Here is a 14,572-nt window from a genome sequence, read left to right as displayed (position 1 = left end):
CTTCCATTAAAAAACTCAATCCCAATTTTATACGTGCTGAACATTTGTCTGGCGGCATAAAAACCATAAAAAAATAACATTACAACATATAACCAAATAAAAAAAATCAGTACACTCTAATCTAACAACAATCCGTAAAGCCTAATAAAGTCAATAGACGTAAACACTACTAGAGCTTAGAAATAGCTTCACAAAAAGAATAGACATGTGAGTGTATATAATAATCGTGCCGTTTTAAATAACATTTGAACACGTAATCATATAGTGGAGCAGCTCTCACTATCTGACTTCTGACAAAAACTGGCTGGCTTGACTTAATGACTGACTTCACCTTTGACTTCAGTAACTTGACTTATTTCACTTTAACTGACTTCAGTAACTTCACTGACTTCAATTTACGACTTATTTCCCATTCACAATTAACTTTACTTCGACGATTTCAACTACTTCCATTTGCCGACTAACTTGACCTAGACGACAGATTTCACTGACTGACTTCAATTCAACTTAAAAGACTTCACTGACTGACTTAAACTTCGACGACTTAAACGTCTTCACTTTGACTTCAATGACTTTTCCTTGACTTCAACGACTTCAATATGACTTCAAATACTTCACTTTGACTTCAACAACTTCAATATGACTTCAAAGACTCCACTTTGACATCAACAACTTCAATATGACTTCAAAGACTCACTTTGACTTCAACGACTTCAATATGACTTCAAAGACTTTTCTTTGACTGCAACATGACTTCAACTACGTCACTATAGACACTATGACCTCAACTACGACTTCAACAACTTATTGACTGACTTGACTGACTTCAATAACTTCTTTGACTTCACGCCGATTTCTCGGCGACTTAGATTAACAGAAAAAAAAAAAACTCGACTTGACTTTAGTATTATGTCCGTTGTTCAAAATCATGTGTGGGGGCGGTCCGGGTCAAATTCTATCCAGGCATTAATATACCACACTATGACCGATAGGCTGGGGCTCGGTGTGTACAAAGGTGTTGTGAGCTTTCACGTGGTCTATGATTACTATACTTGTGTTTGTGTAGGTGTGTTGATGGGGTCATCTGGTCTAAGGCTGACCAGGAGTAACCGTACTGTTTGTCTGCTATATAATTCCTTGTTACATATTCCTCTGATTCATTGTTTACTGATTTCTCTAATCTCAGCAATCTATTACTGACTGTTTCGTTCTGCAGCCCTAAGTTAAGAACATCTGCACCAATCTCGGTAGTCTTTCTAGAATGATCATCAATAACCTCGTTAACTTTTTCTATCAACTTGTCCGTTTTGAAATGCAATTCGTCTACTTTTGTGTCTACTTGTTCTTTGTCCCGAATACTGGGCTGCTTGTTTATTTGTTGCTTGTGGTTCATAAATTCTACATTAAATTGCTTCACTCCTGTAATGTTGCCTAATATCATATCGTATGGCCCGTTTTTGAAAACAGCTGCTTCAACTGTTTTACACGCTGAGGGTGTGGCTATGGTTACTATGGCTGTTGGCCAAACATATGTGCTGCCTCTTGAGCTGTGGACAAGTTGTGTTCTGCCTGTGTATTGATGGTGTTGTACGAATGTGTTACGTACTGCCACTGTGGAGCATAGTGTATCCCTAATTGATGTGGCGTATCTGTTATTGACTTTTGATGTAAATATGTCTGTTCTTCTACTGGCTTCTGTAAACGATGACATAAAAGCTTTTCTATTTATCTGTCTATATTTTGGTCTGTTGCGTTGTGCATCTTGTTGGCGTCTATCATAATATCGTATTCTGCAATTTATTTGTTTGTGGCCTGTTCTATTACAATAGTAGCATCTGACACTGTAATTGTGTTTTTGTTGACTGTAGTTAATCTGAATGGTGTGATTTGCCGTATAATGTTTTTGGAGTGTATGTGGTGTTTCACTTTTTGTAGTAGGTATTTCGCTTGCTTCACTGAACGTGTCATCTGAATCTGAATCGTAGGAATAGTAAAATGTTGTTTCGGCTATCTGGTTGTTATTATTCGTATCTAAACTTTGCACCGTTTCTTGTTTGGCTTGGCAAAGTTCTCTCAATTTTTCTCTTTCTTTACGAATTCTTTCTGTTTCTTCTTTAAGTCCGGCAATATATGTTTCTGCTTCTCTTTGTTTCTCTGCTAACTCGGCATCTATCTTTGCATCATATTCTTCTTCAGTCAACAAGGAATCTGGATCTCCGAATACCTTGTAATCTACAATTCTATTGATCAAATCTTCCATAGCATCTGGATCATCTAGAGTTTTTACGTCAAATTCTTTAACAGTTAATAACCAGTCTCGATTTTCTGTTGTCGTGTATCGTCCAAGCCTAATAATCAATTCATCCAGAATATCTGGATCCTCAATAGTTCTTGTTTTGTGTTCCATTTTAACTGTATTCTGAACATTTGTGTATAGCAACAAGTCATCAATTCTACCTGACTCTTCTAGGCCTGACTTGAGCTCAGTTTTAGTGCCCACTTCGTACAATGGAGGCATTTTTAAGGGTAGTGTGGTTGAAGAAATAGATAAGAAGGAGGCAGAAAAACCGCTGGCACCAAATATCCAGCACAAGTCTAAACCCAAACGTTTAAAAAATTTTTGGAAGGTACTTATCTTTTTGGACATGTTGACTGTTTCCTTGTGTTGTTAATCCAAACTCGCTCCGGTTGAAGAGACCCGCTGTTGTGTTGAGTTGAAGAAAGCCGCACACCAGTCGTACTCCGTCATGAATAGCTGATATGCGTTCTTTCCCTCACTCGACCCGCGCTCCACCAGTTGTGAGGGTGGATTTTTAAGAAGGCGGTAACGAATGTATCCAACAACACACAGTTCAAGTTCAACTATAATTGTTCTTTATTAAAATGATATATATGTTCAAGTTTCTACCTAACTGATCTACACTGTACTATTTATTACTACTACTGACTGTTCATACCACATGCTACCTACTACTACGACCAATCCTAACACTAACTGTTCTCTACATTCTACAATCTCACACCTTCTACCTCGCTAGCTAATCATGAACTCCTAACTGTCTACATTCCTCGGCCGTCTCTGCCGCTACCTAACAACCCTCTGCCTATCGCTCTACTGCCCCACGCCTCAGTGGTCAGCTGACCATACCACGTGACCGGTCAGTCTCTGAATTTTCATTGGTCTACCTCTGACCAACACGCTAAAGCCTATTTCTGCTATCTACCTGGCTTCGACGCAACATTGCGTCATCACAGTGAGAGGTTTGGTCATGAATTAAGATGTGTTTTCAGAGTTTCTATGGTGAGAGGTTTGGTCATGAGTTTGTCGAGATTGTTAAAGACTCGAACACAGTGGAGAAAGACAAACTGGATCCAGAGAAGGTTAGTTGAAGCCAGCAGTCCAACCAGTTATCTTAAGCCAGTGGTTCCCAAACATTTTTGAGTGGCGACCCCCTTTTATAAAAAGTAAATGACCTGGGACCCCCATAGAATTTAAAAGTCGAAATTAGTAAGGACATTAATAAGCACTAAAATAAGATTTTCTAGTAGACTTTCAATATGAACTATTCTTGATAATTGTTTGAATACGATGAGTAAAATGACATGCTATTAACCGTCTGAGCACTGGCGGTTGAGGTTTTGTTAACACCAACCTCATGGCATTCTCAACGTTTAATTTGTTTCTTTGTTTTCAATTGGAGAATAGTGTCCAAAATCTATACTCACAAAGATATGTAGACACAAAAGGAACTAAAACTCAAAAGGCAACCAATTTCACGTTTTGGTATGACCTAAACATAGATGGTGCACCATCCAAACAAACCCTGCAGTTGTTTTCCCGTTTTAATCATCCAGTTTCAAAAAACTTTTTTATTTTCTCCATGATATCTTCACAAAATAGCATCTCTTCTTTGCTATCATCCGAATTGATATATTTCACAAAGACAAGCAACCGCATACACGAACTATCGTCTGTTGATTCATCAACTTAAAAAGCAAACAATGGTGAAAGCTTGATTTCATTAAAAAATTGTTCTTTAACATCTACGGACATGTCTGCTATAAGCTGCTGAATAGTATTATTAGGTAGAGATATCTGTTGCACTTTACTGCACTAGAATCCCCAAGAATTAATTTTACCATCTTCAACATGCTGGATTTGTTGAGAAACTTCCTATTCGATCAGGCCTCTGACATTTGCAACTAGGTTCATGCCGACAAAAGTGTTCGGATTGACTCGTCTCAAGATGACATTGCAGTTTTGAAGGTTTCATAGATTCATGACTGAAAACAACCTAGCACAGTGCACATTGTTTCTTCTTTAATCCATTTCCAGTGATGTTAATAAAGCCGAATTACTGATATTCTTCTAAATATTTCTTTTGTTTTCCATTACCAGGGTTTAGCCTACCAGTTGGCGACCCCCCCCCCCCCCCCCAGAATCCCTCATATGACCCCCAGTTTGGGAACCCATGTCTTAAGCAATGGTCGTCATGGTCATCACATCAAGCATACAAATGTCATCACATCAAGCATACAAATGTCATCACATCAAGCATACAAATGTCATCACATCAAGCATACAAATGTCATCACATCAAGCATACAAATGTCATCACATCAAGCATACAAATGTCCTGACATCCAACAGTCAAATGTCATCCCATCCATGTCAGCCAAGTTTGCTTGTGTGTCTCAAGCTAGTCAAACCTTGTCTGCTGTTTGCTGTAAAAAGTTTTCCTGTCCCCAGGCTTACATCCAGATCACCTATGTGGAGCCCTACTTTGACATGTATGAGTACAAAGAAAGAATAACTTACTTTGATAAAAACTATAAGCTGAGTGAGTGCTTTTCTAGCTTTCAAACAAGAAAGGTTTAAAGGAAGTAATGGTTTTAGCACACTGTCATGTCAAACTGTCATGTCACACTGTCATGTCAAACTGTCATGTCATACTCTCATGTCACACTGTCATGTCAAACATTTTTCTCTTCCAGAGAGGTTTATTTATGCCACACCCTTCACACTGGACGGCAGAGCTCATGGTGAACTGCATGAACAATACAAGCGCAAGACAATCCTGACCACCAACCATTTCTTTCCCTACATCAAGACTAGAGTCAATGTCATTGAGAGGCAACAGGTAACTTAGTGTCCACATGGTCTGGTGTCCACATGGTCAGCCCTTGTGTCCACATGGTCTGGTGTCCACATGGTACACCATGTTTTAACATTGATAGAATACTGGTGAACTGATGCACCCACAAGGATGCATGCAACACTACACCACTGAATGCAATTGTTAAAACCACTAGTAAAGACTACTAAGGATGTAATGATGAATGAATGCAGCAGCAAGTTATATCAGTTGTGTGTCCTTTTGTTGTGTCAGGTCATCCTGACCCCTGTAGAGGTGGCCATTGAAGACATCCAGAAGAAGACAAGAGAACTTGCTTTAGCCATGTCTCAGGAGCCTCCAGACCCAAAGATTTTACAGATGGTTCTACAAGGATGTATTGGTACAACAGTCAACCAGGTGAGTGATGTATTGGTACAACAGTCAGTCAGGTGAGTGATGTATTGGTACAACAGTCAGTCAGGTGAGTGATGTATTGGTACAACAGTCAACCAGGTGAGTGATGTATTGGTACAACAGTCAACCAGGTGAGTGATGTATTGGTACAACAGTCAGTCAGGTGAGTGATGTATTGGTACAACAGTCAGTCAGGTGAGTGATGTATTGGTACAACAGTCAACCAGGTGAGTGATGTATTGGTACAACAGTCAACCAGGTGAGTGATGTATTGGTACAACAGTCAACCAGGTGAGTGATGTATTGGTACAACAGTCAATCAGGTGAGTGATGTATTGGTACAACAGTCAACCAGGTGAGTGATGTATTGGTACAACAGTCAATCAGGTGAGTGATGTATTGGTACAACAGTCAGTCAGGTGAGTGATGTATTGGTACAACAGTCAACCAGGTGAGTGATGTATTGGTACAACAGTCAACCAGGTGAGTGATATATTGGTACAACAGTCAATCAGGTGAGTGATGTATTGGTACAACAGTCAATCAGGTGAGTGATGTATTGGTACAACAGTCAGTCAGGTGAGTGATGTATTGGTACAACAGTCAGTCAGGTGAGTGATGTATTGGTACAACAGTCAATGATTGATGTAATATATTAACATATTCAAGTGCCCTACTTGTGCTCACCTTGACCTTCTTGTGCTCACCTTGACCTTCTCTGCCCTCCTTGTCCTCACCTTGACCTTCTCTGCCCTACTTGTCCTCACCTTGACCTTCTCTGCCCTACTTGTCCTCACCTTGACCTTCTCTGTCCTCCTTGGCCTCACCTTGACCTTCTCTACCCTAATTGTGCTCACCTTGACCTTCTCTGCCCACAGGGACCACTTGAGGTGGCTCTAGTATTTCTGAGTGACATCACAGAAGGCAAACAGCTGCCATCTAAGGCCCACACCAAGCTTAGACTGTGCTTTAAAGATTTCCTCAAAAAGTAAGTTCTCTAACTCTAGTCATGCACAAGTATTTGGGCTGGGAGCTTTAGAACTATTTGCTACCACCCATTCAAAAGTACTCTTATGTGCTTTTGAAAGTGTTTCTTGCTTAGAAAACATTTAGGGATCTGTTAAACATGGGGGGAAAAAGGCCTTTGTTTTGACTGAATATGCTGATTGATATTTGCAACTGATCCAGTAAGGAAATAATAAAGAAAGAAGAAAAACCACAATTTCTGTGATAAATGCATGTATTTTGCTCAAGTTTAGATCTTAGTTATCACAGCAAGTAGGTTATTAGAGACTAGGCATGCTGCCCAGCTTCGCTTAGGCTTTCGAAAACATTGAGAATTTGAATGCTTAGTTAATTCGCCCATATAAGGCGCCGGTCAGTCGAGGTCAGATCGTAGACTTTTCGGCCAACCGGCCCCTGTGTTCTGTCGCCCCAAGGCAAGATCCTGTCAAATTTGAAGCGCCTGCGGCGCCGGGAAGTGCCCTATCGGGCACCCGACAACTTAGCTTTATAGATCATCTAGATCTAGATCTAGAATCTCTAGATCTATATGATCTAGAATCTCTAGATCTAGATGATCTAGAACATCTAGATCTAGATCAATATCTAGATCTAGAATCTCTAGATCTAGAATCCAAATAGATAAAATAATTTTTTTTAAGTTTAGGCCGAGAAAATCGTATTGTATACATTTCATAGCGTACATAGCTCTTCTAAATCATATTTGAATGAAATAGTTCATTTTTTAAAATTCTAAACTCGGAAGACGACGTCATCAGTTCGTGCTCTTGTTTTATTGTTTTAGTCTAAACAATAAGCGACGTCATTGTTAAATGCGTTCTTGTCCCAAGGGTGTGGGGAAATTGCGAGACGCGAAAAGCGAAATGGCGAGGCGGGAAAATGCGAGAAGATCATGCGAGACATACCTGCGGAATCAAGGGTAAATAGCGAGACACTTTTTGCGAAAAAAAAGTTTTTTTTTTCATGCTTATTTCATCTTAATTTATTTAAATTATTTTTTTTTTGTTTTAAAATAAACTAGCATGTAGCCATACCCTTTAACACGAGTGTTGTATGTTGTTATTTTTTATCTAGATTTTATTATATATATATAGATAGATAGATACTAAGAAGATAGATAGATCTAGATCTATTAAAAAATCCTAACATCGTTACTGTCATCGCCCGCTCTCGTTAGCGAGAGGAAAATCTCGTTTCAGTCGGCATTAATTTTAAAAATCTAGCCCGCTCATGTGTATACAAACGTGAGCTGTGTCATTGTGAATTGGTATAATTTTGTCAGCAGGAGAGATATTCTGCAACATGTATTCATGGATTGTTGTACTTGCAAAAAGTGTAAAAGTATAAACAATTCTTAAAAGTGTAATTTATTTTTTATTATGTAATTTTAATTACAAACAAAATTTACAAACAAAATCCTCTGAAACAGTCCTAGCATTAATCAAACACACCTCGTCACACCATCTTTCACACATAGTACATCCAACTCACCAGTTCATTAGACTCCCATTTATACTGTGCTAACACAGAACACGAATATGAACAGAATTTTTTTAAAAGTGCGTCTGTAGATAATCTGAATAAAGTCCGCTATGGACAAAACTACCATTTAATAGCTAAAAGGGGTCATCCATAAATGACGATTTTTAACCCCCTCCCCTCCGTCACACATTTTCACAAAAATCCAGACCCCCCCCCCTCCCACTAAAATGACGTCACACCTCAGTCTACAACCCCCCTCAAAATTGCAGTTGAATTTTTTTTAAAACATTGATATTTTCCCAAAATCTTGTCTTATTTCTGTATTTTAATCAATTCCTATTACAATTTATGAAAACAGTTTTGTAAAACGCGAAAAACGTCTAAAATTCTTTTTCTAACATTGCTTTTTTATAGTGTGACGTCACACATTTCTATGCAACAATACAAAATATGTTTGCGGCGGCACGGCGATCTTCAAAGACGGTTTCGGCGGCGGTATTTCCGTCGGTTTCGAACAAGGTGGTATTCTAAGTCGACACAAAAGATGGGGGGGGGGGGGGGAGTTGACAAATCATCAGTATGTCAAGCGACGGAAAAATCGGAAGTTTTAACAATGTAAACGAAACGTCTTTGAAGTCTGGACCAAATACCACTGAAAATCGGGTGCGGTAAATTTTTCGCAGAAATCTTCGCATTTCAACACCACCCAGCGTAAGTATCGGGTTGTGGTAAAATGCGAGACAAAAAAGTCACGTGACCGACCGTTTTCGCGCCCTTCTTGCATTTTCCCGCCTCGCCATTTCGCTTTTCGCGTCTCGCAATTTCCCCACACCCCCAAGTTTATACACTTTTCCGGTTGCATAAATAATACTGTTTCTCTATATTCGAATACGCCTTTATTTTTTATTTTTCTTCTATAAATAAAATTGTGGTTATACATTTAAAACATCTAACATATTATTTTCAACAAAAGTCCGTAAAAAGTTCTTCATATATCGCTGCCGATTCTGACGTGATGTCCGACGAAAATATTTTGCGGACAGACAGAGAGAGAGAGAGATGTGCGAACGTGGCCCATTATAGATTTAGATGGGTTTAGTATCTGTTGATGTGTTTAACACTAAGGTGACATTTGTTTAGTATCTGATGACATGTTTAACACCAAGATGACATTTGTTTAGTATCTGATGACATGTTTAACACCAAGGTGACATTTGTTTAGTATCTGATGACATGTTTAACACCAAGGTGACATTTGTTTAGTATCTGATGACATGTTTAACACCAAGGTGACATTTGTTTAGTATCTGATGACATGTTTAACACCAAGGTGACATTTGTTTAGTATCTGATGACATGTTTAACAACAAGGTGACATTTGTTTAGTATCTGATGACATGTTTAACACCAAGATGACATTTGTTTAGTATCTGATGACATGTTTAACACCAAGATGACATTTGTTTAGTATCTGATGACATGTTTAACACCAAGGTGACATTTGTTTAGTATCTGATGACATGTTTAACACCAAGGTGACATTTGTTACTTAGGTGTGGGGACGCCCTCCAGAAGAACAAGTCTCTGATATCCCATGAACAAAAGGAATACCAGCGCGAGCTAGAGAGGAACTACCACACCTTTAGGGACAAAATCAGTCCCATGATCTCAACTACCACACTAAGGAAACCCCGCCATCACAAGAGGTCAGTCAGTCTGACAAGAGTCATTGGTCAGTCAGTCTGATTGTGACAAGAGTCATTGGTCCAACAGTCTGATTGTGACAAGAGTCATTGGTCTAACAGTCTGATTGTGACAAGAGTCATTGGTCCAACAGGCTGATTGTGACAAGAGTCATTGGTCCAACAGTCTGATTGTGACAAGAGTCATTGGTCCAACAGTCTGATTGTGACAAGAGTCATTGGTCCAACAGTCTGATTGTGACAAGAGTCATTGGTCCAACAGTCTGATTGTGACAAGAGTCATTGGTCCAACAGTCTGATTGTGACAAGAGTCATTGGTCCAACAGTCTGATTGTGACAAGAGTCATTGGTCCAACAGTCTGATTGTGACAAGAGTCATTGGTCCAACAGTCTGTGACAAGAGTCATTGCTCCAACAGGCTGATTGTGACAAGAGTCATTGGTCCAACAGTCTGTGACAAGAGTCATTGCTCCAACAGTCTGATTGTGACAAGAGTCATTGGTCCAACAGTCTGTGACAAGAGTCATTGCTCCAACAGTCTGATTGTGACAAGAGTCATTGGTCCAACAGTCTGTGACAAGAGTCATTGGTCCAACAGTCTGTGACAAGAGTCATTGGTCCAACAGGCTGATTGTGACAAGAGTCATTGGTCCAACAGTCTGTGACAAGAGTCATTGCTCCAACAGTCTGATTGTGACAAGAGTCATTGGCCCAACAGTCTGTGACAAGAGTCATTGCTCCAACAGTCTGATTGTGACAAGAGTCATTGGTCCAACAGTCTGTGACAAGAGTCATTGGTCCAACAGTCTGTGACAAGAGTCATTGGTCCAACAGGCTGATTGTGACAAGAGTCATTGGTCCAACAGTCTGTGACAAGAGTCATTGGTCCAACAGTCTGATTGTGACAAGAGTCATTGGTCCAACAGTCTGTGACAAGAGTCATTGCTCCAACAGTCTGATTGTGACAAGAGTCATTGGTCCAACAGTCTGTGACAAGAGTCATTGGTCCAACAGTCTGATTGTGACAAGAGTCATTGGTCCAACAGTCTGATTGTGACAAGAGTCATTGGTCCAACAGGCTGATTGTGACAAGAGTCATTGGTCCAACAGTCTGTGACAAGAGTCATTGGTCCAACAGTCTGATTGTGACAAGAGTCATTGGTCCAACAGGCTGATTGTGACAAGAGTCATTGGTCCAACAGTCTGTGACAAGAGTCATTGGTCCAACAGTCTGATTGTGACAAGAGTCATTGGTCCAACAGTCTGTGACAAGAGTCATTGGTCTAACAGTCTGATTGTGACAAGAGTCATTGGTCCAACAGGCTGATTGTGACAAGAGTCAACTTTCTAATGCAGTTCATAAAAGTAATTGTTACCTTTAGGTTGAGTTGATTTCAATTCTTTTTTTCAGCAAAGAAGGAAAAGAATACCGAAGCAAACGGCATTCGTCTGAGCAGAATTCTACCATCTGTTGATGACACAAGCAAGCGACTTGTTTTGACAAAAAAAAATTATGAAGAAAATTGTTATTAAAACTGCCACGTGTTTTATTGTAGGAAAAAAAAGTTTCCTGATAAAGCCACATGTAGAGCTTCTGGTATTTTTGTAAATATTTGATGCTTGAGTCAGTGCTGCTAGTGTTGAGTCAGTGCTGCTAGTGTTGAGTCAGTGCTGCTAGTGTTGAGTCAGTGCTGCTAGTGTTGAGTCAGTGCTGGTAGTGTTGAGTCAGTGCTGCTAGTGTTGAGTCAGCGCTGGTAGTGTTGAGTCAGTGCTGCTAGTGTTGAGTCAGTGCTGCTAGTGTTGAGTCAGTGCTGCTAGTGTTGAGTCAGTGCTGCTAGTGTTGAGTCAGTGCTGGTAGTGTTGAGTCAGCGCTGCTAGTGTTGAGTCAGCGCTGGTAGTGTTGAGTCAGTGCTGGTAGTGTTGAGTCAGTGCTGCTAGTGTTAAGTCACTAAGACCAATATTTTCTCTAGTCAATTCCATCATGTCTGATTAATGCCACATAATTGTGCAATCTGAATGTGTTCTTGTAAATATCTTTGTAGCTGTTGTTGTTTTTTTTTCTGGACTGACACGTCGCTAGGCTGGCTTACATTTTCAAGTAATTTTCTTTCATAGCATTTAGTAAGTCCATGACAGCAGTGTAAATAGTTAACTTTCCCAAAAGTTACCCACACCTACCCACTGTGTCCACACCACACCTACCCACTGTATCCACACCTACCCACTGTGTCCACACCACACCTACCCACTGTATCCACACCTACCCACTGTGTCCACACCACACCTACCCACTGTATCCACACCTACCCACTGTATCCACACCTACCCACAACAAATAAACGAGTGATAACACAGTGTAATAATGTGACATTAACAAGTCTATTAAATGTATTCTTTGCATGTCTATAACTCTATCAAGCTGAGGCTGTAGAGAACTTCTCTAAAGCATGTACTTAACAATACATAATTCAACGCAAATCTTTTTTTATGGCACAACCTGTTTTGTATTTTAACAATTGTAGATAATAAACAAGTGAATTCCATGTTTGTGTTAGTGGCTGACAGAAATCGCATCTTACATCTCTGGACATTGGCATTGGGGGGGGGGGGGCTGCTCTTTCCTTTGTGGCAGGAAGTTGACATGTGACTTGTCATTAGATCTGTGACAGGAAGTTGACATGTGACTTGTCATTAGACCTGTGGCAGAAAGTTGACATGTGACTTGTCATTAGACCTGTGGCAGAAAGTTGACATGTGACTTGTCATTAGACCTGTGGCAGAAAGTTGACATGTGACTTGTCATTAGACCTGTGGCCAGTGGCCCCCGATTTTTAGGGTCCCCCAAATATTTTTTTTCAATCATAGTAAATTTCCCTTTAAAGTGAAACCTTTGGGTTTTTTGTTTTACTATAAAAGTAAAAGCCAATGTTTTAATATCTGAATGACAAGTTTATTTCAATTTTTGATCAAAATATCAAACTCGAGCACACACTTTAGTATAAATACCAGCCCGGACAGCGTTTGCTTATAACAATAAATTGGGTTGATTTTAGAGTTAAAAACACAAACAGTGGTCGAATTCTGACACAGATCTAAATGACATGCATTTGGTTTGAATACTGTATGATTCAAACTTTTAAAAACATTTATAGGCCTTTACTTTTAGTGAACGTTAATATCGGGTTTACAGGCCAGGGATGACGTTCTTTAAATGGACGCCTGTGGAAATCCAACTTTTTGTGGGCCTCATAAATGAATGACACCTAAGAGGATGGAGGTGGGGGTCTGTTGTTTTGTACGCTTTTACCGTTCTTACTGTTTTAATTGGGCCTAGTTTAACCTCCGTATGTTATTGATAATTTCCTACATAATGTGGTTTGATATTCTTTGTTTTCTTTTTGAGTCTATAATCAAACAAGTGCCACCAGTCTTTATCGTCAGCACTGTAACGACATTATAATATTCTCATGGATATTTACGTTTGTTCAAGGTTAGTCTGCATTTCCAGCTTTCTCATGCCCAAATAAAAACTTGAATTACAGTTCAATAACTATCGTGACACGGATATACAGGCTCAGGAGTTTGACTCCCATTAGCCAGGGAGGTCTCGACGTAGTGAACTCCAACTAAATGGCCAATTGTGGACTGAATCAGTCTCACTGAGATGTTGGTTTGAAACACTACATGATGGTCGCTTATCCATCCGTGGGCTCTATCCAGGCTTTACTTCCCCCACCACCAGACGCAGGACGTCGTCTTACCGTCTGGTACCCGGCTAGATCGCGGGGCAGAGGTCGGGAACTTCTACAAGCCTAAACTAAACAGTCATATATTTAGTGCTACTGACGTAGCGAATGGATCTCGCCTGTGTTTTGTTAGTGTGTGTGTCGTGGTAGTGGGTGGGGACAACATATAATCATGATAAAAATGAGTACATATTGGTTACATGTTAGGGGATCGGCGTGGTCGAGTCGGTAAAGCTCGTGGATGCTTAACTGAAATGTCTCGAGTTCAAATCCTCGGGCAAATGAGGCTCGTTAGCTGGGGATAGCCACTCTTCTAGGAGAGACAACTCCAAAATCAAACATCTGCTGTAGTTTGTTCTTGGTTGGGCAAAGGCTATGGAAACACATTAAAATAAACCTGGAGTGATCTCCCCTAAACTTTCTCGAATATTCTTATATAAAACAACAGGGGATGGTAACTCCATTTTAAATACTTAAAGTTTTTAAAATATAATAAAATCTCGTAGAACAAAAGGATTGCACACCAAGTGAACGCCAATGAAATGTGCATAATAGTGCGCAATATTATTAGTACTTTATAAATTTACATGCGTTTTTTTTTTAGAAATCGGAAATAGCGTAAATTAGTACTTCCGGTCAAATTCAAAGTAGAAAAAGTACCACTTCTGGTTATCGGAAATCGCGCAAAAGTTTATACAGATCTACAATGTTGATAAAATACTTATATATGAAATTTCATCAACCTAGCTGTAACGGTACTCAAGTTATCGTGTTTACACACGGACACAGACATACGGACAAGATTGCAAAATTATGTTTTTCCGTATCAGTGAGATGTAAAACGTCGAGATTTGCAAAAATCTCGATTTTTTTTTTTTTTTTTTGCACGATTACAAGACTTTCTCTATACTTCGTATATACGAGAAAGTAAAAAGGAGAAAATAAATTATACACTACTATTTAAATAACTAGAAAGAAAAGCGTGGGTGTCTTCCTAAATATTAGTAAAGGTATCCAAAAGATACTAAAGTGACCCACGCTTTTCTTTATAGTTATTTAAATAGTAGTGTATAATTTATTTTCTCCT

The 14,572-nt window shown here is 39.5% G+C and overlaps 1 protein-coding gene across 4 annotated transcripts in view; it reads left to right on the top strand.

Annotated features, from left to right (window-relative positions):
- The window catches only part of LOC131957339 (dedicator of cytokinesis protein 7), a 114,678-nt gene extending 102,396 nt beyond the window's left edge, over positions 1-12,282 (top strand). For all 4 annotated transcript variants that reach the window (XM_059322082.1, XM_059322091.1, XM_059322097.1 and 1 more), the window contains 7 exons: positions 3,292-3,381; positions 4,751-4,841; positions 4,996-5,141; positions 5,391-5,534; positions 6,410-6,519; positions 9,590-9,742; positions 11,151-12,282. In XM_059322082.1, the coding sequence (XP_059178065.1) occupies positions 3,292-3,381; positions 4,751-4,841; positions 4,996-5,141; positions 5,391-5,534; positions 6,410-6,519; positions 9,590-9,742; positions 11,151-11,214 (798 nt within the window). In that variant the 3' untranslated portion in view covers positions 11,215-12,282. The remainder of the gene's footprint in view (positions 1-3,291; positions 3,382-4,750; positions 4,842-4,995; positions 5,142-5,390; positions 5,535-6,409; positions 6,520-9,589; positions 9,743-11,150) is intronic.
- The last annotated feature ends 2,290 nt before the right edge of the window (positions 12,283-14,572 follow it).

Source organism: Physella acuta, unplaced genomic scaffold (genome assembly GCF_028476545.2).
Source record: "Physella acuta isolate Inbredline_101_S28 unplaced genomic scaffold, ASM2847654v3 ptg000081l, whole genome shotgun sequence".
Classification (NCBI taxonomy): domain Eukaryota; kingdom Metazoa; phylum Mollusca; class Gastropoda; family Physidae; genus Physella; species Physella acuta.
The sequence above is the reverse complement of the archived record's forward strand: the minus strand, read 5'-3'. Positions and strand labels throughout refer to the sequence as shown.